This window comes from Lepidochelys kempii, chromosome 2 (assembly GCF_965140285.1).
Source record: "Lepidochelys kempii isolate rLepKem1 chromosome 2, rLepKem1.hap1, whole genome shotgun sequence".
NCBI lineage: Eukaryota > Metazoa > Chordata > Testudines > Cheloniidae > Lepidochelys > Lepidochelys kempii.
Window position 1 is genome coordinate 211,180,473 of NC_136381.1, and position 27,231 is coordinate 211,207,703.

Below are 27,231 nucleotides of genomic sequence, written 5' to 3' on the forward strand. Positions count from 1 at the left end.
TCTAGAGAGAATCTGATGGATGGGTGGTGGTTGCTGAAGTTGTGGTGGAAATCTATGAGGGAATTTAGGTCATCTGTCCAGAAGATGAAAATATAATCAGTGTATCTCAGGTATACCATATATTTCACATTGCATTTTGAAAAAATTCCTCCTTGAGGTGGCCCATGAAGAGGCTGGCATACTGGAGAGCTATCCTGGTACTCTTTGCTGTTCCCATGTTTTAAGCAAAATGTTTGTTGTTAAATGTAGAGTTGTTGTAGGTAAGGGTGAAATGGATGAGTTTGGTGATGTGTTTACAATGGATATCAGAGTGTTATTCATTGTCTTGTAGACATTTAATGTCATGGTGAGGGATGTTGGTGTATAGGAAGGTGACATCCATGGTGACAAGAATGGCGTTCTGAGGGAGGTTAACAGTGAACTCACACAAACGATAAAAGACAAAAACACTCTTACCTGTTGGTGACAACTTTTCACAGAGTTCACTCCATATATGACCTATCAGCCCTTGTCCTCAAAGGAAACCTGCACAACACCTTCAAAAGATGTGCCTGGACACTTACATTCCTAACTCTGCTGGACACTAAAAATCATGGACTTAACCGTCACTGGTTTTATCAGTGCAAGAATTTGTAACACACTCCACTGCCTATTAACCCTCCATCATCCCACGACTGCAGAGGGGTTAAGTGCCCACTTCGTTTATAAGTGGTCTCTTAGAACATGTGAGCCCTTTATGCTTAACAATCTGCCCCACTTTGTATTTAGCTACGACACTCTGGTTACCTTCTCCAGACTGCAGGAAGAGCTCTGTGAAGCTCAAAAACTTGTCCCCTCCACCAGCAGAAGTTGGTCTAATAAATATTATCTCACCCACCTTGTCTGTCTCATACTTTTTTGTGGCTACTGGCAACTTCTGGGTCTGCAACATTAGGACGGAATTATTGAAAAAATATGCTTGCTTGGTTTTTTTGTCTCTCTCTTTCACCACATTTCCAGTAATTTTTGCTTCTGGTTGGGCCACGTATACTCTGATAATAATGTTTCATGCGGTATTTCATTGCTTCTAGCCAGAAATGAAGAATAGTAAGGGGAAAAAGTCAACTGTTTGACCCTCAACAAAAACATAACAATTTTTGTTCAAGTTTTGGTTAAAGAAGTTTCATACTTATTTTGACTTGCTTGACTCACCCATCATGAGTCATGGAGATTTTACTGAATGATTTGGGGTCATAAACTCTTTTTCTCCAACTTCACTGTATTTGTTGGAAAACATTATAATGAGGGCCAGATACTTGAAAGGAATAGCTAGGGGAAAAATCTGAATAGTTTTAAACATGACTAGCTAAGAGATTGACTCTCTCCTCATGGGATACCACCAAAGATGCAATCAGCTGAAGTACTCATACTAACAACTTAATGGTTTGTAAGGGAGAAGGGCTGGTGGTAGGGCATTCACAATAAGAGGTTCTTTGATATCGGATCTTGCTCTACTTCATGTTCTTATTTTTGCAGCGTCTGGATTTCTGCAAAGCACATCTTTTTTTCAGTCCCACATTTTGGGATGTTTTGGAGAGATCTTGTGCGGTTAGTGTCGGGGGGTTATTATTAGGAGAAGTATAGGCAATTATTATTTTACCCTAAGTGGCTTATGCAGACAGTTTATTGTGTATTTAAAAGCTGTTAAAGCATCTAGAGCCACTGGAATAGGCACTTTAAATATATCAAAATAAATATTTTTAAAAATAGATTTTAAAAATTGGCTCTATCTGCTTTCCAATCAAAATGTATAACACATTATAAAAATGTATTTTAAAGCACTTGGCATGCTGTCCCTGAAACTGTTCTGTGTATGGAATTCCGATTGAGGGAACTGGCAGCAGCATCGGGTCCCAAAGGTTACTGAAAGCATAGATTTGGCCTAAATTCTGAAAGATGTTCAGTAACTACTTTTGTATACTATGATTAAGGATATTAATATGGAAAATTAAAGAATATTTTCAACATATCAGAGATGGAGGTAAATACATGTATTTAATTGTGGCAGAATTCTGAATGACAAAGATATATCCTGTAAAATATTAGACACTGCTATACATTTATGTACCTTTTTGCAGATCTGAAATATCTGTACAAATACATCCATAGGAATATTTCCGCCTCTCTCAGGAATATCAGTGGCACTAGTGAGGTGGCCATATGTTATTCTGAAACTTGTTTACCTGCATGAAAGGCAGCAGATATCCAGGAGACCTCAAAAGATTATCCCACAATGAGCAAACAGACCCCATGCAGCAGTTGCCAGCATGAGTGCAGGGAAGCACATTGCAGGCCAACTTGATAAGGGCTCTCCCCACCGCCTCCAACATAAAATTTAATTTTGTTGACTGAAGAAAACTAGAAAAAATACACAATACATGTCGTTTTCTAGTTTTTCAGTCCCTTTCATGGTGTGATCAACACAAGCGACAGTGATAGTCACACAGCAGAAAAGTAACATATTTCAAATTAATCATTTCACTGTGTATGAACAAGACTCCCAAAAAGAGAAATTCCAAAACCTCTGATTTAACATGTGTCCTACTCCTGGAGGAATTCTGTGCTACTGCACATGCACAGAAATTATATCCCCTGCAGATTTTTTTTTACTTCCTTGTAGAAAAATGACTTTCTGATGGGGAAGCAAAGGGAAGCCACAAGAGCAGTCATGTGACCCTCCCCAGCAGTATGTTTTGGGTGCCCAGGACAGCCGGCAGAGAGGTAAATCGCTGTGGGTCAGGGGACACGACTGGGGAAGACCTGGCTGGTGGCTCCTACACTGCGCCGGGCTCAGCTGCTAGCTCCGTCTGGGCTGGGGAGGATGAGACTTCCTCTTCCTTGCACAGCATCAGACTCACCCCTAGATTTCTCCCCAGCTGCAGGAAGCTCTGCAAAGTCCCCCACCCGCAATTACCTGTGCCCATCACTCCTCAGATGCAGGGGAGGGATCCCTGTACAGGGAGCTGTTCCCCCATCCACCCAATCCCCATGGATCCAGACCCCCTCATATCCATACCCTCCTGACGAGCCTCACCCCTGCACTCGGAACCCCCGATGAGCCCCACTCCCCCTGCACCTGGATCACATGACAAGCCACCCACACCCGGATCCCCACTCCACCAAGCCCCAACCAGATGCACCTAGATCCCCACCTCAGTGAGCCCCACTTCCCCAGCATCTGGAACCCCCCCCACCAACCCCCTCCACCCAGACCCCTTCTGCTTAGCCCCAACCACCTTCACCTGGCCCCCACAGCAGACTTCCATTACAGTTGCACCCGGAACCCCCTAAGAAGCCCCTGTGCATCCAGATCCCTCCTGCACCCAGATCCCCCACTGAGCCGCTTGCACCCAGATTGCCCCACACATAACCCTCTCAACCCACACCTGGATCTCCTCACACTAAGTCCCTCCACACTTGGATACTGCCTTGCTGAGTCTGCCTGCCCACACCTGGTGCACCTGGTACAGAGGAGAAGGGCCCTGGGGTGTTTCTGGGGCAGTTCCAGTCCTTGCGCTGAGTCAGGGTTGTGTGCAGCCTCACTGCTTAGTCTGTGTCCCATAGCGGGAGAGGGGAGCTGCACAGTGATCTCCCACCTCTGGGCAGCCAGTGGCCTGTGCTCCCCAATGCCATGCTGGAGCCTCCACATTTATTTGACAAATACAATTCGTAGAATTTTAAACTATCGTGCACAGAATGTCCTCAGGAGTAACAACGTGTATCCCAATTATCCACAAAGATAACGGAAGTATCTTTACCCAAACCACAATTCTTAATTGTGTGAGCATTTAAGCCTCCTGGTGCAAACTCACAAAATGCAACTTGATACGTGTGATGGTGCTTAATTTTAAATGTGTTCTCATGCATAAGAGATGTCCAACAAATGGTGAGAGTAAGGACTGTTTTTGTTTAAAGCACTAACAATTACTTCTGTAATCAAGCACCTTCATTTTGAAGTATTTTAGATATCCAGTACTTTTTTTAGACCCTATTAGATTCTTTCTTAAATCATTAACTTAAGTCAACCAGACAATAAATCCATTAATGTACAAGAGGGCTTTTAGATTTATCCATTCTCCTTCCTTGTTGTCACTGGTTGGTAAGTCATAAACAAAGTGCACCCACCTCATCTCCGAAAATAGCTTTGAAATTTGAAGATTTACTAAACATAGAATGATAGTCTATTTAAATCTTCAGTAATTTTACCATACTACCCAAGAACCATAAATCACTAGTGACATTGGCTAACAAGGGTTTAAGAGTTGGAACACGGAGTGTAATAAATTTCCAGACAGTTAAAAATCACTATAATTTTATTCTAATGCATTATAGATTGCCTGTAATGTCATCCTGGCCGGGGTGACCCATTTCTAATTTTGAACAGCTGTTCAGCTTGGGAGTTAGTTAATGATTAAATATAAATTGCCTGATTTATTAGTCTGAATGGCTGAGCTTCCAGGTCAATGCTATATAGACAAAATCATCAGTCTTGATGCTTTCCAGAAGTTAACTGTCTCCTGTTCTAGTCAAAAAGAATTTATTCTCAGAGGAAAAGATGACATTTTGAATGAATCCTTTAAAATATTTTCTCTTATCTTACACAATACTACCACTAAAGAAAACTCTCAGTTTTTGGAAAGAATTTTCTTCACATTTGAAATAAACCCTTAAAACCAAGTCTTAGTGATTACCACCAGGCATAGACCCATTGAGAACTCAGTAGGATTACACATGGTAGTGAGTACTTGCAACACCTGGCTAATGTTGAGAATTTGAGGTTTGTCTTGCTCCAACTAAAAAACTGTTCAATCCCAGCTAATAGGAAAATACACCAGTGATTTCACTGTGCTGTAACAGAGTAATTTTTTTCTTCTTTAAGTGTCTGACAACATGCAAATTAAAATTAACTAGATGACAAAAACTGGTTTGTTTTAATCGCATCAGATGGTTTCAGCAAATTAAGCGCTCCCATTCTGCTTTTCAAACGGACTTAAATCTCCTTGACCGCAGTCTTCACTGCCTGACTGCAGAAATGCAGTGTTTTGTAGCCCAGAATACTAGAGAGACAAGGCGGGTGAGGTAATATCTTTTATTGGTCCAATTTCTATTGGTAAGAGAGATATGCTTTTAAGCTTACACAGAGCTCTTCTTCAGGTGACTTTGAAAGCAGTCTCTCTCTCCTATAGAAGTTGGTCCAATAAAAGATATTACCTCACCCATGTTGTCTGCAGAAATGGAGGCATTCCTTGGAAAATAAGTGAGTTGTGTTCTTGCAGAATATGTAAACAAAGACTTTATGAAATGTAACTGAACTAGGACTGTCAAGCAATTAAAAAAATTAATCGCGAATAATGGTGTGATTAATCGCACTGTTAAACAATAATAGAATATCATTTATTTAAAATATTTGGATGTTGTCTACATTTTAAAATATATTGATTTCAGTTACAACACAGAATACAAAGTGTACAGTGCTCACTTTATATTTATTTTAATTACAAGTATTTGCACTGTAGAAAAATAGTATTTTTCGATTCACCTAATACAAGTATTGTAGTGCAATCTCTTTATCATGGAAGTTGAACCTACAAATGTAGAATTATGTACCAAAACCCCTGCATTCAAAAATAAAACAATGTAAAATTTTAGAGCCTGCAAGTCCACTCAGTGCTACTTCTTGTTCAGCCAATTGCTCACACAAACAAGTTTGTTTACACTTGCAGGAGATAATGCTGCCCTCTTCTTGTTTACAATGTCACCTGAAAGTGAGAACAGGCATTCTCATGGCACTGTTGGAGCCGGCATCGCAAGATATTTATGTGCCAGATGTGCTAAAGATTCATGTGTCCCTTCATGCTTCAACCACCATTCCAGGGGACATGCGTCCATGCTGATGATGGGTTATGCTTGATAACCATCTAAAGCAGTGTGGACCGACGCATGTTCACTTTCATTATCTGAGTCAGATGCCACCAGCAGAAGGTTGATTTTCTTTTTTGATGGTTCGGGTTTTGTAGTTTCCACATCAGAGTACTGCTCTTTTAAGACATCTGAAAGCATTCTCCACACCTCGTTCCTCTCAGATTTTGGAAGGCACTTCAGATTCTTAAACCTTGGTTTAAGTGCTGTAGCTATCTTTAGAAATCTCACATTGGTACCTTCTTTGTGTTTTGTCAAATCTGCAGCCTGAAAGTGTCCTTAAAATGAACAACATGTACTGGGTCACCATCTGAGACTGCTATAACATGAAATATAGGGCAGAATGCAGGTAAAACAGCAGGGGACATACAGTTCTCCCCCAAGCAGTTCAGTGACAAATTTAATTAATGCATTATTATTTTTTTTTAAACAAGCATCATCAGCATGGAAGCATGTCCGCTGGAATGGTAGCCAAAGCATGAAGGGGCATCTGAATGTTTAGCATATATGGCATGTAAGTACCTTGCAATGCCAGCTACAAAAGTGCCATGCAAACGTCTGTTCTCACGTTAAGGTCACATTGTAAAATAAGCAGCGGGCAGCATTTTCTCATGTAAATCTAAACAAACTTGTTTGTCTTAGCGATTGGCTGAACAAGAAGTAGGACTGAGTGGACTTGTAGGCGCTGAAGTTTTATATTGTTTTGGTTTTGAGTGCAGTTATGTCATAAAAAAGAAATCTATATTTGTAAGTTGCACTTTCATAACAAAGAGATTGCACTACAGTACTTGTATGAGGTGAATTGAAAAATACTATTTCTTTTGTTTATCATTCTTGTAGTACAAATATTTGTAATAAAATAATATACACTGATTTCAATTACAACACAGAATACAATATATATGAAAATGTAAAAAAACATTCAAAATATTTAATAAATTTCAATTGGTATTCTATTGTTTAACAGTGCGATTAAAACTGCAATTAATCATGATTAATTTTTTTGAGTTAATCGCATGAGTTAACTGCAATTAATCGACAGCCCTAAACTGAACTTTACTATATTTAAAAAAATCTTTTAAAAATACATTGGAAGAACACAGGAATATAAGTAGTATAACCATCTTCCATGTATTTATTATTTTATTATTGTTAATACTAATTTACCAAGAAAGGATGTGTAATAAATTCCACATATTGTGTCAAGACAGCATTATCTGTGTGAGTAATTATAGCAGCACTATGTCTTACTTGAATGGCTATATAGAAACTGACCATTAAACAGGCATCTGTTTTACTATAATGATATTTGTCTACACATAAAGATAATGGCTACATTGAAAATTATACTATGTTTTTTAATAAAAATGCATTTAGTTCCTATTAAATATGAATAGTTTTGCAACAGCAATATATATATATAAAATCCAGCTAGTGTATTCTACTTACTTACAGACTAAGTACAATGTGGGCGGATGCAATATGACTCAATCCTGACCGAGAGGATTGTTCAGTCTCTCTGCTCATTAACCAGAGGCTGCCCATGCTGTCATAATGTGTTCACAGTTGTGTACAAATGTGGTGACTTAGTTATGGAGACTTTTCTCTGTGGGCCATGCAAACATAACCTAGTGAGGGGCATGTGATTTTTAAAAAAATGCATGACACCTCTGATAGTATTCTCAGATTTTGGTTGCCTATTACCTTACCTTGCCTATTAGGTTGTGTTTGCTTGCTTGTTTTTTTACTGAAGTGATTTACCTGGGAATTTAATATCTTATACTCTAGAATTTTTTAATGTAATCAAAATAGTTTCCAAAATTAATAATTAAAATATTCCAAATATTTAATTATTAATTTTGGAAACAGCATTAAGAAAAAAATCTACTTGCCTGAAGTCCCTTGACAAGTCTGTTAGCCAGCTCAATTGTTTTGTTGGTTCGGTTCACATCTTCTTGACATTGGACTTTTTCTGCTATTGCTTTTTCAAATGATGCCGTGAGTCTGCACAGATTGCTATCCAGATCCTGCACAACAGAGTCAGATATGGGTTTTGTAACCTCAGCCATTTTTTTCTCTACTTTAATAAATAGTTTACGTGTATATAATGACGTTCATTCTGAAGGACGTGAAGTCTTTAAAGCAGGAACTGTGTCTTCCTATATGTCTGTGGAGCTCCTGGCAGATTTTGTGTGCTGCACACGCGCACACACACACACACACACACGCACACGCACACACACACAAACGCACGCACAACTTCCAGAGTTTCTTATTAAGCATACATTGACAGACATAATGAAGAGTACACTGGACCACAGGGATAGGTGAGGAAAGTCTGAAGTTACTTTGTTTTAAAAGGAATCAGGTTTCTGCTTTAATATGACAAGGATGAGTATTATGGTAAGGCCTAAAGGTCCCAACCAAGACTGGGACCCCATTGTACTAGACACCGTACAAAACACATAGCAAGAAATAATCCCTGCTCCAAAGAGCTTACAATATAAACAGACAGCAAAAAGATGACTGACAGAAATTGTAATCATCCCCATTTTACAGAAGGACATCAGGGCACAAGGACATCAAGTGACTTGCCCCATGTCACACAGGAAGTCTGTAGTGGATACAGAAAGGGAATGCAGATCTCAAGTCCAGTCCAGGGCTTTAACGAAAAGACCATCGTGATTCTTCCTCTCTGCTCATTGTTATACATGAGAATCCTAGGTCTCTTCTAACCTGGAAGATTCTATGGTTAACTGAAGAACTAGTGGTATCACAAGAGACTGAAAGGTGGGGAAAGGATTTTTAGACAAGAATGTTTAAAATTATTTCTATTCATCCCTCTTTAACTGAAACATCTGAGAAATACGGAGAATTTGTTTTATTAATTATTATTATTAAAGATTAGTCAGCCCAACTCTTCCATTAAAGCTTAAGAAAGCTCTCAATAATCCTTGAAAGTTTCCAACAAGACCAAAAAGCTACGAAAGACCCTACATTTCCCCTACTTCTACAACCAAAAATTAAAAGCCACCTTCTGTTTATGACTAAGGCTGTGAGTCTTTCACGAAGGTCACAGATTCTGTGACTTTCCAGGACCTCCGTGACATCCACTGCTGCAGCGGCTGACCCCAGGGCTGCCCAAGCAGCTAGGGTGACCCTGGGGCCAGCCGCACGGGCCGCTGCTTCGGTGGCCCCAGGTAGCCGGTCCCGGGAGCTGCTGTGGAACAGCGGTCTGGGAGCAGCAGCGGTGCCCCGGGCCGCCTCCCCCTGTAGGAGGAGCAGCAATGGCCAGAGCACCCCCACCCCCAACCTCCCACAGAACAGCAGCATCTGCTGGAGCGCCTTTCTTCCTCCAGCACCTAAGATTTAGCTTGGGGTATTTTTAGTCATGGACAGGTCACTGGCTGTGACTTTTTGTTTATTGCCCGTGACCTGTCCATAACTTATACTAAAAATACCCGTGACTAAATTGTAGCCTTATTTATGACAAAAAATCAAACAAGGACACACACATTCGCCTCCCTTCACAGGTCACCTTTAACAATCATTAATAGAAGGTAGACAAAAAAGTCCAATGTATTGATCATAGATTTAGTTTCTCCATCGCCCAGGTATCCTCCCCCTTATACTTCCAAAGGGAAATTAATGCTTCCTAGCACAGTAAAAAAATAAAAAATAAATGAGTGAAGAAACATGAAAGAAAGATGGCACCAAAGTCAGATGCTTGAGTGACAGACATGTCGCTATGTAAGATTTAAGAAAAAGGTAACCAGTTGGAAAGTCTCATTTTTGCACATGAACATCCAGGTGAGGCACTGCAAGAACACAATAAAAAAGACTTTTGAAAGAAAGCAGTTGCAGAGAGGTCTTCTGAAGCCATTTTGCTGCCCCAAAGCGGTTTCAGAAACTGCTTAGCTAACTTCTGCCTTGCACAAAAATAACTCCATCTCAGAGGTACTAAGAGAAGAGCTACCAAGAAGCAAAGAGTACACAGTTCCACAACAGAATGATTTCCTGCGAAGAAATGTTTTAGACTATAATTACCAAGAACAGTAGTTTGGATAGGCAAATCCATGGGAGTGAAAACAGACAATCAGGAAAATTTCAAAGAATTCAAGCAGTACAATGAGAGCAATAAAATGTTGGAAAGAAGGGAACAGCTGGAATGCCAGGTTAGATCTTGATATGTAAAGGTGATTTGTATTGGCTCCCTCATTACCCACAAGATTTCTATTTTGTTTATAGAGGTGTTTATGATGATGATTTTAAACCTGAAAGTTAAAGATGACCCATTTTGTGTGACAAAATCCTCTGAGGGCTTCCAAAGGGACACTTGAAAAAGATGGAACATTAACTGTGATCCTACCGGATTTAATGGACTGAGTGAGTCTTGAATGCTGCAAATAGTAAGAAGGGTCTAACATACAAAGCTAAAAAAGTTTTTCTTTCATGACTGTGGAGAATGATGGAGATATCTGTATTATCTTTTATGAATACCATATGTATCTCAGTTTACCTGCTTGATATTATCCTGCCTGACTGCATAGAGTCCAATCAAAGGAGACTGTTGGGGGGAACAAATAGGAAGCAAAACAATAACAAAGATACGGTACCCCACCAGTGAGAATACAAAGGGTCCTCATGGAAACAATGCAGGAGCTATTTATTGGGGAATGCCCACCTGCCTGGTTCCAGTCAGACCAGGTTAATTTTTCCCAAGCCTCGGATCAAGTGGCACTAAACCATTAAAGACGCAATGGCCCAAGGAAGCAACACTGTGTTAAACTGTTTCAATACAACACAAAGAGGGGAGACTATCTAGAAAAGACATTATAATGTTTCAATTAGTACTAAATAGCGGATGCTCTTAATGATTTTAGTAATAAAATAAAAACAATAGAAATTTTCAACTATTATATTATGACATCAGTAGTAGCACTGCATAATATGACGTCATGAAGGAATACAAAAAGAAAAAGAAAAAAAGATTTCCAAAAAAAAAAAAATTCCAAAAAAATTTCCAAAACAATTTTCCATAACAAAAAAGTTTTCAGAATTTTCATTTGATGGGAAATTTCAAGAATATTTGTTTTCATTCTGACATGGAATGAAAACAAAAAACTTTGAAATGTCAAAATTTCCCACAAAACAGAAATTCCAAGTCTTAACCAGCTCTAGTGAGCAGTTGCCAAAAGAGAATGCTGAAGGGGCTTTCTCCCCCAAACCTGGAGCAGGGGTCTGGGCTGAACAGAACTTACCCAAAACTTGCAAGGAAATAAAAAATAAAGTTTAGGTATAGCACAGGCATATAGACCTTCTGTAGTTTTATCCCTGTGCGCTCTGCTTGTTATGTACCTTTGGGTGAATAAATAAATAAATGCTTTGTTTAGAACAGTGGTTTTCAATCTTTTTTCATTTGCAGACCCATTAAAATTTTGAATGGAGGTACAGACCCCTTTGGAAATCTTAGACATAGTCTGTTGACTCTCAGGGTTTCGCGGACCACAGGTTGAAAACCACTGGCTTAGAAGAAGCTCTTGAGTCAGCTTCTGGTTTTAAATCAGCTTTTTAATCAGCTGCTGGTTACAGGCTCCTGGAGGAAGATGGCTTACAGGTGCCAAACACAGCTGGGTCTGTCCTGTTATCACAGTTGGTAAACAGAGGAGCTGCAGCCCAGAGATCCACTCTTAGAGTGGTAGGACTGCATGGTTCTACCCAGAAAGGGATGACAGTAGCGAAACCTGTCACCAAAGAGGTGCACTTGACAGGAACTAAAAAGGGGTCTAAAGCCCAGCTCACCCTGTAACCACCATACTGTGAGAATCTGGGGAGCCAGAACCTCGGTCTGTGGATCCATGAGAAATTGCCACATCCATGCTGCCACCCAACAGGTCTGGCAGAGCAGTGACTGATGGGCTGTGAGCCTTGTGAGGCCAAGCACCACTGGATGTCCTGCCAAGAGAGGCCCTGACTAGAGGAGCTTACCATATTCTCTTATTGGCCCAGGAACACTATTGAAGACGTAGGAAAAACACCTGGAGGCTGTCTGTGCATCAAGGCAGATCACTGACCTGCTGCTTAGATACACCCGGCCTTGTTCCAGCTCTGTCTCAACCTTGACTCCAGGTAACCCAGTTCTGGCTTGTGTATCCTGGCTCTGACCACTAGAGTTGACTGCTCCTGCCCCAATTCCTGACAGACATTAACCAGGACCCATTTACAGAGGCCAGCAACTGGGAATTTAGCATTATAAAGACAGAAGACAGTCAGGACTTTCCTTTATTTTTTTTTCTGGAGAAGTGCAAATTACAGTAGCCAACCTCAAAAAATCAAAAATCATGAGATTTTCCCCAAACATTCATGGCATTTTTTTTAAATTATATTGTGTTCTATTTTGGGTCTGTCTTTTGAACTTCTCCTGCTCATCCCTAGTGTGTGTGCATGTGTGAGAGACAATTAGTGTTTCTCTCTCTCCCACATTTATTGGGAAAGGAGATTTTTCACCCCCACAGCTGCCCATACCCATCCCTGCAATTAATTCTGCCCCCAACCTCCAAATCAATCCTGTCCCCACATCAGTTCAGCTGCCCTGACAGCCCCCACCATACATCAGTTCAGCTCCCACCTTCCATCTATTCGGCCTCCCAGCCTTCCAGGATGGTGGGGAGCAGTTCTGGCATTCTTCACCCCCCTCTGCCCCTTCCCAGGCCAAGGGATGCAGAAGCAATGGTGCCATCCTGACCTTGTTGCTCACAGAAGAAGAGGGAAAAAGAGTGGATGGAGCCATCTTGAACCACTGGGTTCCGTAGCTCCCTCCTGTTCCCTCCCTTCCTTCCTGTGAGGATAGATTCAGGTTGCTGAGGGGAGGGGAAGGAGGAGAGTACTCTCTTCCTGCAGCAGCTGGGATTGGCTGCCTGCCCCATTTGCCCACCTGGGGCTAGGCAACCAATCAGAAGGGGTTTGCCACCTGGCAGGGCTCAAATTGGTTAGAAGACTGGAGCTTCTCACATTATTGAGAGACCAGACTCCAGCCCCCGCCAAAATCCTGTCACTCATGAAAAAGATCATGAGAGTTGGCAATATTGCAATTATACATAAGGAAAACCCTACACTTTCTTGAACAAAAATCATCAGAGTGTGAGCAGTGCCAGTCACGGGGAAAGTACTGATGAATCTGCCCAGTGATCTTCCTCTAAGAACAATCTATCTCAATTTCTTGTTTCTATGGCACTTTCTGATCAGGATGCATTTTTAGCTTCATGACCTTCAACATACCTAAAGTAAACTGCTGTTATTATACAATACACTTCCTGTCAGCTACACCAATGTTTGTATAACTATAGTTATAGAGAGTTTTTTCATCCTAAATCACTTTAAATTCTATGGGATGGTGCACACTCATTTTTAAACACTTATTACTGAGCAAAGCATGTACTCCCATGAATGTTGCCCTGGAATCTCTGTTCGACCACTGATGGTGGCAAGCACTTGCACTCTGTAGTAAATGCTACCTGGATTAGGCCCTTAGATTGTAATCTCTTTAAGGTAAGAAATGTATTTTACACCATTATAAAGCGATGGATAAATTTGTGGTGTTATGCAAGCAATTTTAAAGATAAATAATAAAAACAACATTTCCCATCCAAATATCACCCTAGCTCGACCCTGCCTAGTCAGATCTAATACACACCGTATTATCTCTCTGTGTGGGTGTATCTAAACAATTTTCATAAGGATTTTTACCATATGGTCTTACTGTGGTGCTTCTGGTATACTATGCCCCCAACGCTTCTGAAGTAATGGACTATAATGTCTTTACAGTGGAGTTGCTGAGTCCTGTGGTTCAAATATTTATCAGTTAATTTTTTTTTAAAAAATGGAACAGTTTTCTATTTATTGTATTTCCTAGTATGGACCCTGATTCCCCCATACATTTACTTCAGAGGATAGTACCTAGTATCATAAGTGGTCTCATTAAAATATTGGAAACTGTCATTGAAGTAAGCATTTGCAGGCTTGGGCATGCGCATGTAAACCCAGCCTTAAAGGTTTAACACTCAAGAAGAAATCTGTGCACTTAATTTTTCTTTTAAGAAGTTTAACTGGTGTTAAAACACAATAAATATTTAAACAATGTACAGCATTTGCACTAGTAGGTATATCTGTTATTTAAAAAAAACCCAAAAACCTACAATAAATCATATTGTTTGCACTTGACAGGGATTTTAATGTCATTTTACAATGATGAAGTGAGCTGTAGCTCACGAAAGCTTATGCTCAAATAAATTGGTTAGTCTCTAAGGTGCCACAAGTACTCCTTTTCATTTTACAATATATTTTAGAACGCATTAAAAGTGAAGGGTGAAGCTCATAGTGTCACCTAAGCTGACTAAATATTATTGATTAATGACTAATGGGTGCAATGATTATTAATCATTACAGAAAATTACTATCTACAAAAACTTCTATTTGAAAAATATTTACAACTTTCTCTGCTGGCCAATAAAAAGGTACTGGGACATAGGGAAGGGAGCCATTGGAAATCCATGTCTAGAGACAGCGGTCACTAATGACACTCTGCCTTTAACTCTATTCCTCAAAAAGATTGGGACAGGGAAGGGGACTGAGCTGGAGAAAGATGGGCAAAAGTCTGAGGAGTGCATTGAAGGATAGAGGCCAGTGAATGAATTGACTGATGTTTGGATAGCTGTAGGAAAAATATAAATGCCTACTTCAGTATGATGAATCAAGAGATTCTTGACAGAAAAGTAACCTGCACCATTCTTATCCCATTTGTTATGCTCCAATATAGAGAGGAAGAGTGGGCAGTTAATTACATCGTAGTAATGGGAACTGGTGCTCACAACTAATGTGGACAATCTTAATCTCTTTATTACACTGCTTGATTTGACACTGGTGTAAGCTATTTTACACATGCAGAATACCTGCTTGTGATGGTATAGGCACCTGGTGATTAGTTAGTCTTGGAAGCTTTCCTGGGCTCACTCAGACTGAGGTTACTGTTGATATAGAGAGAGGAGGGCAGGCACTTTAAATCAGGAGTGACAATCTTTAAATATTAGAGGGCCCCAATTTTTATTTTTTCTTGTGTTGTGGAAGGCCACAAAGTAAATCTTGTTAGGAAGGCTGGCTACAGAAGGTTTTTGGCAGCTGGAAGGGGGGTAAGGTCTGGTGCTTGGTCTGTGGGGTGCCCGTTTCATATTCTCTTCCCCTGAATGATCACATTTGCCTTCTCTCCATGCCCACTATTACTGGGTTCAGATACCCCACAATGTGACTCTTCCCTTCCCCACTGTTCTATTACAGCACTCTCCTATACTGCTTACCTTCAAATCCCTGGTGAACTGTATTCACTGTCAAACCTGGGGTACTGCATAGGAGACTCTGCGAATGGAGTGCCCTGTAGAAGGTAGCACATCAGCTGGGAGGTACTGTATTAGGCCTTGTCTATATTGAAAAGTTACATTGCGTGTGTTAACATGTGTTCTAACCCATTAAACACTCAGGGCAAGACTCAGGCCTGTGCCAGAACTCTGCCTAGTGCAGGAGGAGAAGCAGGAAGTCAGAGGGTATATCTACAATGCAGCTGGGAGCCAGCCTCTCCCCGGGTTAACAGACTTGCACTCGCTTTGTTCTATCGGGCATGCTAAAAATAGCAGCGTGGACATTGTGGCTCTGGCAGAGACTAGGGCTAGCCACATGAGTTCAAACCCAGGGGATCACCCAGGCCACAGCCCAAGCCGCAATATCCACCTTGCCGGTTTTGGAATGCTAACTCAAGCAGAGGTAGTGCAAGTGTGACCACCTCAGCTGGAAGGCTCACTCCAACTGCAGTATAGATGGTCAGAATCAACACATACTAGAACGGTTGTCATGCAGCTCTACGTTGCACCACTCATACAGGGTGGTTAGTAGAGCCTGTGCTGGTGGAAGATTGGTGTAGCGTAGTTAAACTCCACTACGCACCTTCCTTCCCCCAGTGCATTCCCCCCTCCCTCTACAGCAGGGGTCGGCAAACTTTTTGGCCCGAGGGCCACATCTGGGTATGGAAATTGTATGGCGGGCCATGAATGCTCATGAAATTGGGGGTTGGGCTGTGGGAGCGGGTGAGGGCTCCGGCTGGGGGTGGGGATGAGGTGTTGGGGGTGCAGGAGGGTGCTCCAGCCTGGGACTGAGGGGTTAGGAGGGTGGGAGGGGGATCAGGGCTGGGTCAGGGGGTCAAGGTGTGGGAGGGGGTCAGGGTGCAGGCTCCGGGCAGCATTTACCTCAAGCAGCTCCAGGAAACAGTGGCATGTCCCTCCTCCGGCTCCTATGTGGAGGTGCAGCCAGGTGGCTCTGCGCACTGCCCTGTCTGCAGACGCCGCCCTGCGCTCCCATTGGCCGCGGTTCCTGGGTTTGGAGCCCCCTGGCTGCCCCTACGCATAGGAGCCAGAGGCAGGACATGCCACTGCTTCCGGGAGCCACGCAGAGTGGGGCAAGCCCCTGACTCTGCTCCCCGGCGGGAGTTCGAGGGCCAGATTAAAACATCTGGAGGGCTGGATATGGCCCCCGGGCCGTAGTTTGCCCATCCCTGCTCTACAGGCTACCTACCTAGATGTTGGGGGGCATAGGCACAGACCAGGAGAGTCAGAAGCTCCCTAAAAGTGATGGGGCCACGGCCCCCTGATACCCCCTGTTCTGTCACCCCTGGCACAGACCTGAATCCAGCTCATGAGCACTAAGCAGAGTTCCCCTACACTGGAGAATCCTCCGTACATTTACGGCTAGACTATGACTCACTTATGCTGCCTGAGTGGCATAAAGGGAAAGTAAATTCACTATAGAATCTGGCCCCCACTGTATCAAAGTCTATCATGTTAGATGTTAAACATTTTGTCAGCAGGTCATGATTAACTCTACAGTTCTACATGACAGTCTGTCTCTCAACTCAGTATAAAGTCAGGTGGGTCATCATGTTGGTTAACATGTGATCTAACACAAGATAACTTTTCCACTGTGGACAAGCCTTGGGAAACCAAGCATACCCTAGACCATGCCTGACAAGTGTTTGTCCAACCTGTTCTTAACCTCACTAGGAAGCCTTCTCTGAGTTTAACTAGCCTTATACTTAAAGTTTTCCCTATTATCTAACCTAATATTTCATAATATTTAACCTAACTGAATTAAGCCTCAGGACATCCCATAACTTTTACGGGTGGGGAAACTTGACAACCTCTGTGGCTCAAAGTATGTGGCAAAGCTGGGAAGAGAATTCTGACTGGTCTTTATCATAAGACTCTGGTAATAAAATAAGATTAATTTGTTTGTAGCTGAAGCTCCTACAATCTAACCTTTACTAATTGGAGGTTATTTCCCCAGCTTTCTGTACAGAAGTGGTTTTAACTAGGGCTGTCAATTAATCGCAGTTAACTCATGCGATTAACTAAAAAAAAACTAATTGAGATTAATCGCACTTATAACAATAGAATATCAATTGAAATTTATTAAATATTTTTGGATGTTTTTCTACATTTTCAACATTGACTTCAATTACAACACAGAATACAAAGTGCACAGTGCTCACTTTATATTTTTATTACAAATATATGCACTGTAAAAATGATAAACAAAAGAAATAGTTTTTTTCAATTCACCTCATACAAGTACTGAAGTGCAATCTCTTTATCGTGAAAGTGTAACTTACAAATGCAGATTTTTTTCTGGTTACATAACTGCACTCAGAAATAAAACAGTGTAAAATTTTAGAGCTTACAAGTCCACTCAGTCCTACTTCTTATTCTGCCAATCACTACGACAAACAAGTTTGTTTACATTGAAGGGAGACACTACTGCCTGCTTATTATTTACAAGGCCACCTGAATGTGAGAACAGGCATCCGCATGGCACTTTTGTAGCTGGCGTTGGTATTTACATGCCAGATATGCTAAGCATTCGTATGCCCCTTCATGCTTTGGCCACTATTCCAGAGGATATGCTTCCATGCTGCTGATGCTTGTTTAAAAAAATAACGTGTCAATTAAATTTGAGACTGGACTCCTTTGGGGGAGAATTGTAGGTCTCCTGTTCTGTTTTACCCGCATTATGCATATATTTCATGTTATAGCAGTCTCAGACGATGACTCAGCACGTTTGTTTTAAGAACACTTTCACAGCAGATTTGACAAAGCGCAAAGAAGGTACCGCTGTGAGAAATGGCTACAGCGCTCAACCCAAGATTTAAGAATCTGAAGTGCTGTCCAAAATCTGAGAGAGACTAAGTGTGGCGCATGCTTTTAGAAGTCTTAAAAGAGCAACACACTGATGTAGAAACTACAGCACCCAAACCACCAAAAAAGAAAATCAGTCTTCTGCTGGTGGCATCTGACTCAGATGATGAAAATGAACATGTGTCAGTCCACACTGTTTTGTATCATTATCAAGCAGAACCCTTCATCAGCATGGAAGCATGTCCTCTGGAATGGTGGTTGACGCATGAAGGGACATATGAATCTTTGGTGCATCTGGCATGTAAATATCTTGCAACGCCAGCTACAACAGTGCCATGCGAATGCCTGTTCTCACTTTCAGGTGACATTGTAAACAAGAAGCAGGCAGCATTATCTCCTGCAAATTGTAACCAACCTTGTTTGTCTGAGTGATTGGCTGAGCAAAAAGTAGAACTGAGTGGACTTGTGGGCTCTAAAGTTTTACATTGTTTTGTTTTTGAATGCATTTTTTGGGGTACATAATTCTACATTTGTAAATTCAACTTTCGTGATAGAGAGACTGCATTGCAGAACTGGTATGAAGTGAATTGAAAAATAAATATTTTTTGTTTTTTCAGAGCAAATATTTGTAATCAAAAATATAAAGTGAGCACTGTACATTTTGTATTCTGTGCTGTAATTGAAATTAATATATTTGAAAATGTAGTAAACATCCAAAAATATTTAAAGTAAATGGTATTCTATTGTTGTTTAACAGGGCGATTAATTTTTTAAATCACTTGACAGCCCTAGTTTTAACTATATTTTTTAAAAGAAATTTTTATTTTTATCTAGTTGACAATCCTGGAAAGGTGTTTGTTTGTACATGTTTCTTGGTGATTTAGACTGCAGTGTTATAATGACTTTAATCTTGTTAAGCCTTATATAATACTGTCAGATAAGCACAAAGTTTTAATAAAAATGTTTCAATTATATCAGTAATAGATATTAAAACATTACCTTTACATGGACAATTCAAATACATTGCAGTAACTGCCAAGTGGTATCTTTCCTTTATCTAGTGCTACATTACAGTAAGTGGAACAGGTACAGAGAAGCGCTACTAGGATGATCCGAGGAATGGAAAACTTGCTTATGAAAGAAGACTCAAGGAGCTTGGCTTGTTTAGCCTAACTAAAAGAAGGTTGAGGGGAGATATGATTGCTCTCTATAAATATATCAGAGGGATAAATACTGGAGAGGGAGAGGAATTATTTAAGCTCAGTACCAATGTGGACACAAGAACAAATGGATATAAACTGGCCACCAGGAAGTTTAGACTTGAAATTAGACGAAGGTTTCTAGGAGGGAAGTTTTGGAATAGACTTCCAAGGGAAGCAGTGGGGGCAAAAGATCTATCTGGCCTTAAGATTAAACTCGACAAGTTTATGGAGGAGATGGTATGATGGGATAACATGATTTTGGTAATTAATTGATCTTTACATATTCATGGTAAATAGGCCTAATGGCCTGTGATGGGATGTTAGATGGGGTGGGATCTGAGTTACCGAGGAAAGAATTTTCTGTAGTATCTGGCTGGTGAATCTTGCCCATATGTTCAGGGTTTAGCTGATTGCCATATTTGGGGTCAGGAAGGAATTTTCCTCCAGGGCAGATTGGAAGAGGCCCTGGAGGTTTTTTGCCTTCCTCTGTAGCATGGGGCACGGGTCACTTGCTGGAGGATTCTCTGCTCCTTAAAGTCTTTAAACCACGATTTGAGGACTTTAATAGCTCAGACATAGGTGAGAGGTTTTTCACAGGAGTGAGTGGGTGAGATTCTGTGGCCTGCGTTCTGCAGGAGGTCAGACTAGATGATCATAATGGTTCCTTCTGACCTTAGTATCTGTGAATCTATGAATTATTGTGAGCCCATTTCAAAATCTGATAATGCCACATAGCTTCAGGATGCCTTTTTGAGTATATTCGTAATTTATACAAATGAGCTACTTAAATCAGATTACTCATGTAAAACAGCAAAACACACTGGGAAGTAGTCCCTTTTTCCTATAGTTTGTGGAAAAACATAAGGCATTTGGATAAACTGCAAGATTTTTTCCACTGGCCTATGAACAAACCACCCCATAATTGAAGCTGAGGAGATCCAAGATGTGGGCTGCAAGAAGCAAGCATGGAGTTCTCCAGCTCAACAGGAGATCTTACAGTATTCATGATTTCCTTACTGTAACCTGTCATTCTATTGTCTGTTTTACTAGAACAAGTAACCACATCCAGCCCCTGTGTGAAAAGAAGCCTGGCTGAAGATCTATTGTGTATTCTATATGGCTATTGAGAAAAATATTCATGTTAAATATGCAATGTGATGACATATTTGGCCATATACGGGAAACAGATAACAGCAAGGGGAACTGTAACTTAACCTGTGGTGTACAACTTTTCCTACAGGAAACTCACCATAATTAAAGCAAAATAAACACATGACCACATGTAGAGAAATTCATAAGGGGAAAAAATCGGAAATGCACATATATTAAGGGTCAGAAACTGGACTCAGAGATGGGATCTTATTGAGTTATAAGAATAAGCAGACAGTAAAAATTTTTTTGAGCTATTAAGCACAGAACAAGAAAGCACAAGCTCTTTACTCTGAAAATTGACTAAGAAAGGCACTGTGGGAGACCCACATTTGCTATCTCACAATGACTTCCAGATCATTATTACCATCAAACATGCTTAAAGGATTTATTCCTCTTCCTCTCAACCACCTATTTGCCAGCCTTGCAAACTCAGTCTGGGAACTGAAAGTCAACCTGGGTTCTTTCCTTCTTGTATGTCACTCCCCGATAATAAGGATTCTGCATGCCAAATTCTCCCCAGTTAGAAATGAAGTTGCGCAAGTCTGACTCAGGATAGAATCTGCTCCTTCTATTGGAATTTTGTTAACAATCTGACAATGAGTAAGCCAGGACAACATCCCAGATCGCTTTCTCACAGCTAAGTTAATTCAGCAGGGCTGACAGGAGTAAAGAAAGGAGTAAAGAATTATTTTTGTCCAGAAAGTAAGCATACGTGGCTCTGAATATAAACACAGGAAAAAGAGTTCAATAAATATTTCGTGGTAACTATACTTTTTGGTACAACCAATATCTCAAAAGACAGGATGGTCTGAAGAAGCTGAGGTCCTGGTTTCTATCTCCAAGTTTCTCAATGTTTTTCTTAAAGATTCAGAAGGGATTTAATAACATTTTTATTATTTAATTAATACCAAGCATAAATGCAGATGGGCATGAGATTCCAATGCCCAATCTGGAAGTTATTCCTATCCACCAACAAGTCAATAGCCATATAACAACAACTGATTCTGCAGGGATATACAGCTCATATAAATAACAGAATGATTTATATCAATTGCCATTTTTGTTTATTAAATCTATTGGTTTTGTATGTAGCTGAATGGCTTTGGGGAAATTCTGTAATTTCTTGTTGTCATAAATATAAAGGGAAGGGTAAACCCCTTTAAAATCCCTCCTGGCAAGAGGAAAAATCCTCTCACCTGTAAAGGGTTAAGAAGCTAAAGGTAACCTCACTGGCACCTGACCAAAATGACCAATGAGGAGACAAGATACTTTCAAAAGCTGGGAGGAGGGAGAGAAACAAAGGGTCTGTGTCTGTCGGTATGCAGCTTTTGCTGGGGAGAGAACAGGAATGGAGTCTTAGAACTTTTAGTAAGTAATCTAGCTAGGTATGTGTTAGATTATGATTTCTTTAAATGGCTGAGAAAGGAACTGTGCTGAATAGAGTGACTATTTCTGTCTGGGTGTCTTTTTTGTAACTTAAGGTTTTGCCTAGAGGGATTCTCTATGTTTTGAATCTAATTACCCTGTAAGATATCTAAAATGCAGGATGCTCTTCAACAGATTTACAGGAAAAGTAGTAATAAAGCTTAATACAGAACAACCATATCTTTGACAATAAAACAAGGACTTTATGGCATTTCAGAGCTGGGGAGTAATAAAACCAGTTATCTTTCTGGACAGAGTTGGTGCCTTGCCATAGAGATGGACACAAGCCAATGAAATGAGTTCAAGATACTTGAAGAGGACTATCGTTGTTCAGACAGTACTTACAACAAGCTTTTTCCTAATTGCTTCTAGCTTTTCAGTGGCTGCTGCTAGTTCGACATTTGCCTGGGCCAGTGCATGACGTTTTGGCTCCACTTCACAATACACCTCAAGAAAGAGAGAGAGTATAGTTTCATTTGGACAAAAAGTAAGTCTTGAATTCATTCACAAAAACGGCAAATGACACCTGATGAAAGAGCTTCTAATCTGTACAACGAACCAGTAAGTCACAGGTTGCATACATTTGCTCTACCTTTGTACATGGTAGTGAAATACATACAAACCTACAATAAATACAAAATTATAGCTATACACATATACAACTTGCTTTCTGGGAGAGGAGTTATCCCTTGTAGTTCTGACAGTAGCTTATTTAAGAATATCTTAAATAGAAATGAACGCTGCCCATTTATCCCAAACTCTTTCCAACTTTTGTTTCCTTAGCACAGAATAAGTGGGGGAGGGGTTCAATTTGGGAAAACTGGTCTGCTGTGCAAATCAAATCAATTCACATGTGGAATGATTTTTTTGGTCTCAGAATTAAAGGGTAAAGTGTGCATTTAATGTAAATAGTACATTGTAATCAAGTAGATTTTCTAATATTCACAATTAAAGGACATCCAGACATCATACTGCAATGGGCTCGCTAGTTTGCATATATACCACTGGCATCTACTGGAGAATCAGAATTACTCAACTGTGTCTCAGACTGCCTGTCATGTAGACAGCTAGCTGAGATTTTCCTTTAATTCAAGTGGAAGGGGAATGTGTATCTGGAGAAGAAGGATATACGATCTGTCCCCACTGTTGCATCATAATGACAATTACAAACCCCTAATGGCCACAAAGTTGTTTAAAAATGAAGTTTTCAAGCCTTAGCACTGTTTTCCATTTCAACCTCCATCTGCATTTAGTCTTGTATCTTCACTGAAAATTATACACTGAACCTGCTGAAATAGTCACAAGCGTCTATCATAGTATCCTTCCAAACCCACCTACTTGTCCAGTCAGAGACCAAATATCTTGATATATAGTACCTCATAGAATTTTACTATGTTGATAACCCAGGCACAGAGACCAGCTGCTGCAAAGGACTTTGTGAGGACCAAATTTGGGTTGAATTCTGGATCTTTCAAGTAATGCTCTTTGACCACTTTCAGACAGTTCTTAGGAATATGCTCCTTATCATAACTAATTAAAGCTTGTAGGAAGTCATCAACCTGCAAGGAGAAGAGACCTAATGTACCCAATCCATTTACACTGCAGAGAACTTTTCAAGATCACAAGTTAACTCCTGCTTTCATGACCTTAAAATATAAAAGCAAAATGGGCACTCTGCATTTAGTTTGCTTTTGGAGATTGCACTGAGTGAATACAAATTTTGAAAAAAAAAGGGGGGGTGGCAGGAAGCATATCTTCAAATGAATCATTCATTTACAGAACCCATCACACCCCCTCAAAAAAACCCAACCACCCGAGTCCCTCTTTGCAATTAATTTGGGAAATTGTCTGATATCAGGTAAAAACATATATACAATTTTCTTCCTCTTATACTTGACTGCTCTCAGTTTTGCAAATAATAAGTAACTCCCAGTTGATGCTCATGTTGACTTCAGTATGCCACTGAAGCCATGGGGAGACATGATTTATAACAATATGACATCCAGCTCCTTCAATTAAGTCTGTAAGAGAGTGATATTACATTTGACTCAGAACTACCCTTGACTGTAATATTTAATTAACTAGCCCTCCTCTCACCCATCACACATAGCCAACAGATGATTTCCCACTGTCCAGCACCTTTCCCATGAAGACTTTAGCAGCTTTCCAACTTCGGTCTTTGGGCACTTTGCCGTTATAAGCCAATAATACCATGACTGCAGCAGTAACATTAGTTACTGCAGTTGGTGGGTTGGGGAAGGCTTTCAATTCAGTGAGATTAATCTGAAAAGCAATCACACACACACACAAAAAAAAAGTCAACAGAAAGCTGCCAAACAGAGTTAGCCATCCGCAAAGTGAAGATGTCTACAGAGAAATAATGGAATTGCTAGTGCAGCAGGGGTACAGTAGAATCATTCTTAAGAGATTAAGAATGCACAGCTGTACTTTTTGACGACTCTTGGTTGCTTGTGATCCCATTGGTCATCACTTCATATAGTAAGTAGAACTGCAACGATCTGCATGACAGTTACAGGAAGCCATCACTGTCCTGCAGCTCTACAATGAACACGCAATGTTCTATATGGATTCTATATACAGACACAATTTTCGACAGCCTAAAGTGCAAACGCCATTTTTTCACACAAATTTCCTGTTGGACTTGAACCCAAATCAACTAAATGATCCTTGTTGCAGTCGGTATTGTATTTAATATAGATTGTTCGATGCGACTTGACTTCATCAGTAGTAAAATAAATCACAGCAAAAACCCCTATACACTTGTACCATACTGTAGTGCTACTACTTTCAAGAATAGTAAGTAAAATAATCTACCCACATCATACTACTTTGCCAGTTTTCTTCTGGGCACGTGCACTTCTTCCCTCTGTCCCATGTACACAACAGATCCTATGGCACAGTGATGCTTCCAATCAGCCAGAACAACTCAAGAGCTTCATGGTGCTCCTTCATACTAATTATGCTGCTTCTACAAAATTCCCAGTGGCTGCCAGTCTAGGGAGGTGGGGGAACAAGCTCATTCCTGATCTTTCATTGACCAGTACAGCAACAAGACCAATGGGCTGACCCATACATAGCTTATTAAAATCCTTTAAACGAAGTTCCTCACAGCCATTAAACTGCCTGGTTCTTACCTTATTAAGTGTATTTAAAGCTGCTGTAGCAGCCACTAGAGCAGGTTCAGTTTTCAACAAGTCATCTTCACATTCTCTCTGCTTCAGAGATACTTCTGTTTGGATTGCCACTACCTATTCAAAACAAAGAATCTTAAGAGTTTAGCCTGAGACCTAATTTTCCACATGCAGTCAGAGCTGCTTAAGCTGCAGACAGATCTTTTTCTTAGGGTCTGGGTATGCAAGCAATTTATAGTAAGTAGTAACCTTTTTTACAATAGGCACTGTCACAAACTGTGTGGCACAGCCTACGCTCCTACAGTTACTGTATCATGAGAACCAAAAATCTCCCAACATACAGTGATCCCAAGAAAGAGACAATGGGTATGTCTACACTATGGAATAAGGTCGAATGTATAGAAGTCGGTTTTATATATTCGAGTGTGTGTGTCCCCACAGAAAATGCTCTAAGTGCATTAAGTGCATTAACTCGGTGGAGTGCTTCCACAGTACCAAGGCTAGAGTCAACTTCCGGAGAGTTGCACTGTGGGTGGCTATCCCACAGTTCCCGCAGTCTCCGCTGCCCATTGGAATTCTGGGTTGAGATCCCAATGCCTGATGGGGCTAAAACATTGTCGCGGGTGGTTCTGGGTACATATTGTCAGGCCCCCGTTCCCTCCCTCCCTCCGTGAAAGCAAGGGCAGACAATCGTTTCGCGCCTTTTTTCCTGAGTTACCTGTGCAGATGCCATACCACGGCAAGCATGGAGCCCGCTCAGGTAACCGTCACCCTATGTCTCCTGGGTGCTGGCAGACGCGGTACGGCATTGCTACACAGTAGCAGCAACCCCTTGCCTTGTGGCAGCAGACGGTACAGTACGACTGGTAGCCGTCATCGTCATGTCCGAGGTGCTCCTGGCCACGTCGGCTGGGAGCGCCTGGACAGACATGGGCGCAGGGACTAAATTTGGAGTGACTTGACCAGGTCATTCTCTTTAGTCCTGCAGTCAGTCCTATTGAACCGTCTTATGGTGAGCGGGCAGGCGATATGGACTGCTAGCAGTCGTACTGTACCATCTTCTGCCAGGCAGGCAGGAGACGAGGATTGCTAGCAGTCGTATTGTACCATCTTCTGCCAGGCAGGCAAGAGATGAGGATGGCTAGCAGTCGTACTGTACCATCTTCTGCTGAGCAGCCATGAGATGTGGATGGCATGCAGTCCTTCTGCACCGTCTGCTGCCAGCTAAAGATGTAAAAGATAGATGGAGTGGGTCAAAACAAGAAATAGACCAGATTTGTTTTGTACTCATTTGCCTCCTCCCCTGTCTAGGGGACTCATTCCTCTAGGTCACACTGCAGTCACTCACAGAGAAGGTGCAGCGAGGTAAATCTAGCCATGTATCAATCAGAGGCCAGGCTAACCTCCTTGTTCCAATAAGAATGATAACTTAGGTGCACCATTTCTTATTGGAACCCTCCGTGAAGTCCTGTCTGAAATACTCCTTGATGTAAAGACACCCCCTTTGTTGATTTTAGCTCCCTGAAGCCAACCCTGTAAGCCGTGTCGTCAGTCGCCCCTCCCTCTGTCACAGCAACGGCAGACAATCGTTCCGCGCCTTTTTTCTGTGCGGACGCCATACCAAGGCAAGCATGGAGGCTGCTCAGCTCACTTTGGCAATTAGGAGCACATTAAACACCACATGCATTATCCAGCAGTATATGCAGCACCGGAACCTGGCAAAGCGATACCGGGCGAGGAGGCGACGTCAGCGCGGTCACGTGAGTGATCAGGACATGGACACAGATTTCTCTGAAAGCATGGGCCCTGACAATGCATGCATCATTGTGCTAATGGGGCAGGTTCATGCTGTGGAATGCCGATTCTGGGCTCGGGAAACAAGCACTGGTGGGACCGCATAGTGTTGCAGGTCTGGGACGATTCCCAGTGGCTGCGAAACTTTCGCATGCGTAAGGGCACTTTCATGGAACTTTGTGACTTGCTTTCTCCTGCCCTGAGGCGCATGAATACCAAGATGAGAGCAGACCTCACAGTTGAGAAGCGAGTGGCGATAGCCCTGTGGAAGCTTGCAACGCCAGACAGCTACTGGTCAGTTGGGAATCAATTTGGAGT

General features: G+C 41.3%; 1 protein-coding gene across 1 annotated transcript in view; it reads right to left on the bottom strand.

Annotated features, from left to right (window-relative positions):
- Window positions 1-27,231, bottom strand: part of DNAH11 (dynein axonemal heavy chain 11) — a 291,551-nt gene that overhangs the window by 60,479 nt on the left and 203,841 nt on the right. The window contains exons 58-62 of the mRNA XM_073333745.2: window positions 25,123-25,236; window positions 24,107-24,250; window positions 23,344-23,526; window positions 22,313-22,414; window positions 7,851-7,985 (exon numbers count right to left, since the gene is read on the bottom strand). Coding sequence (XP_073189846.2) covers window positions 7,851-7,985; window positions 22,313-22,414; window positions 23,344-23,526; window positions 24,107-24,250; window positions 25,123-25,236 — 678 coding nt within the window. The remainder of the gene's footprint in view (window positions 1-7,850; window positions 7,986-22,312; window positions 22,415-23,343; window positions 23,527-24,106; window positions 24,251-25,122; window positions 25,237-27,231) is intronic.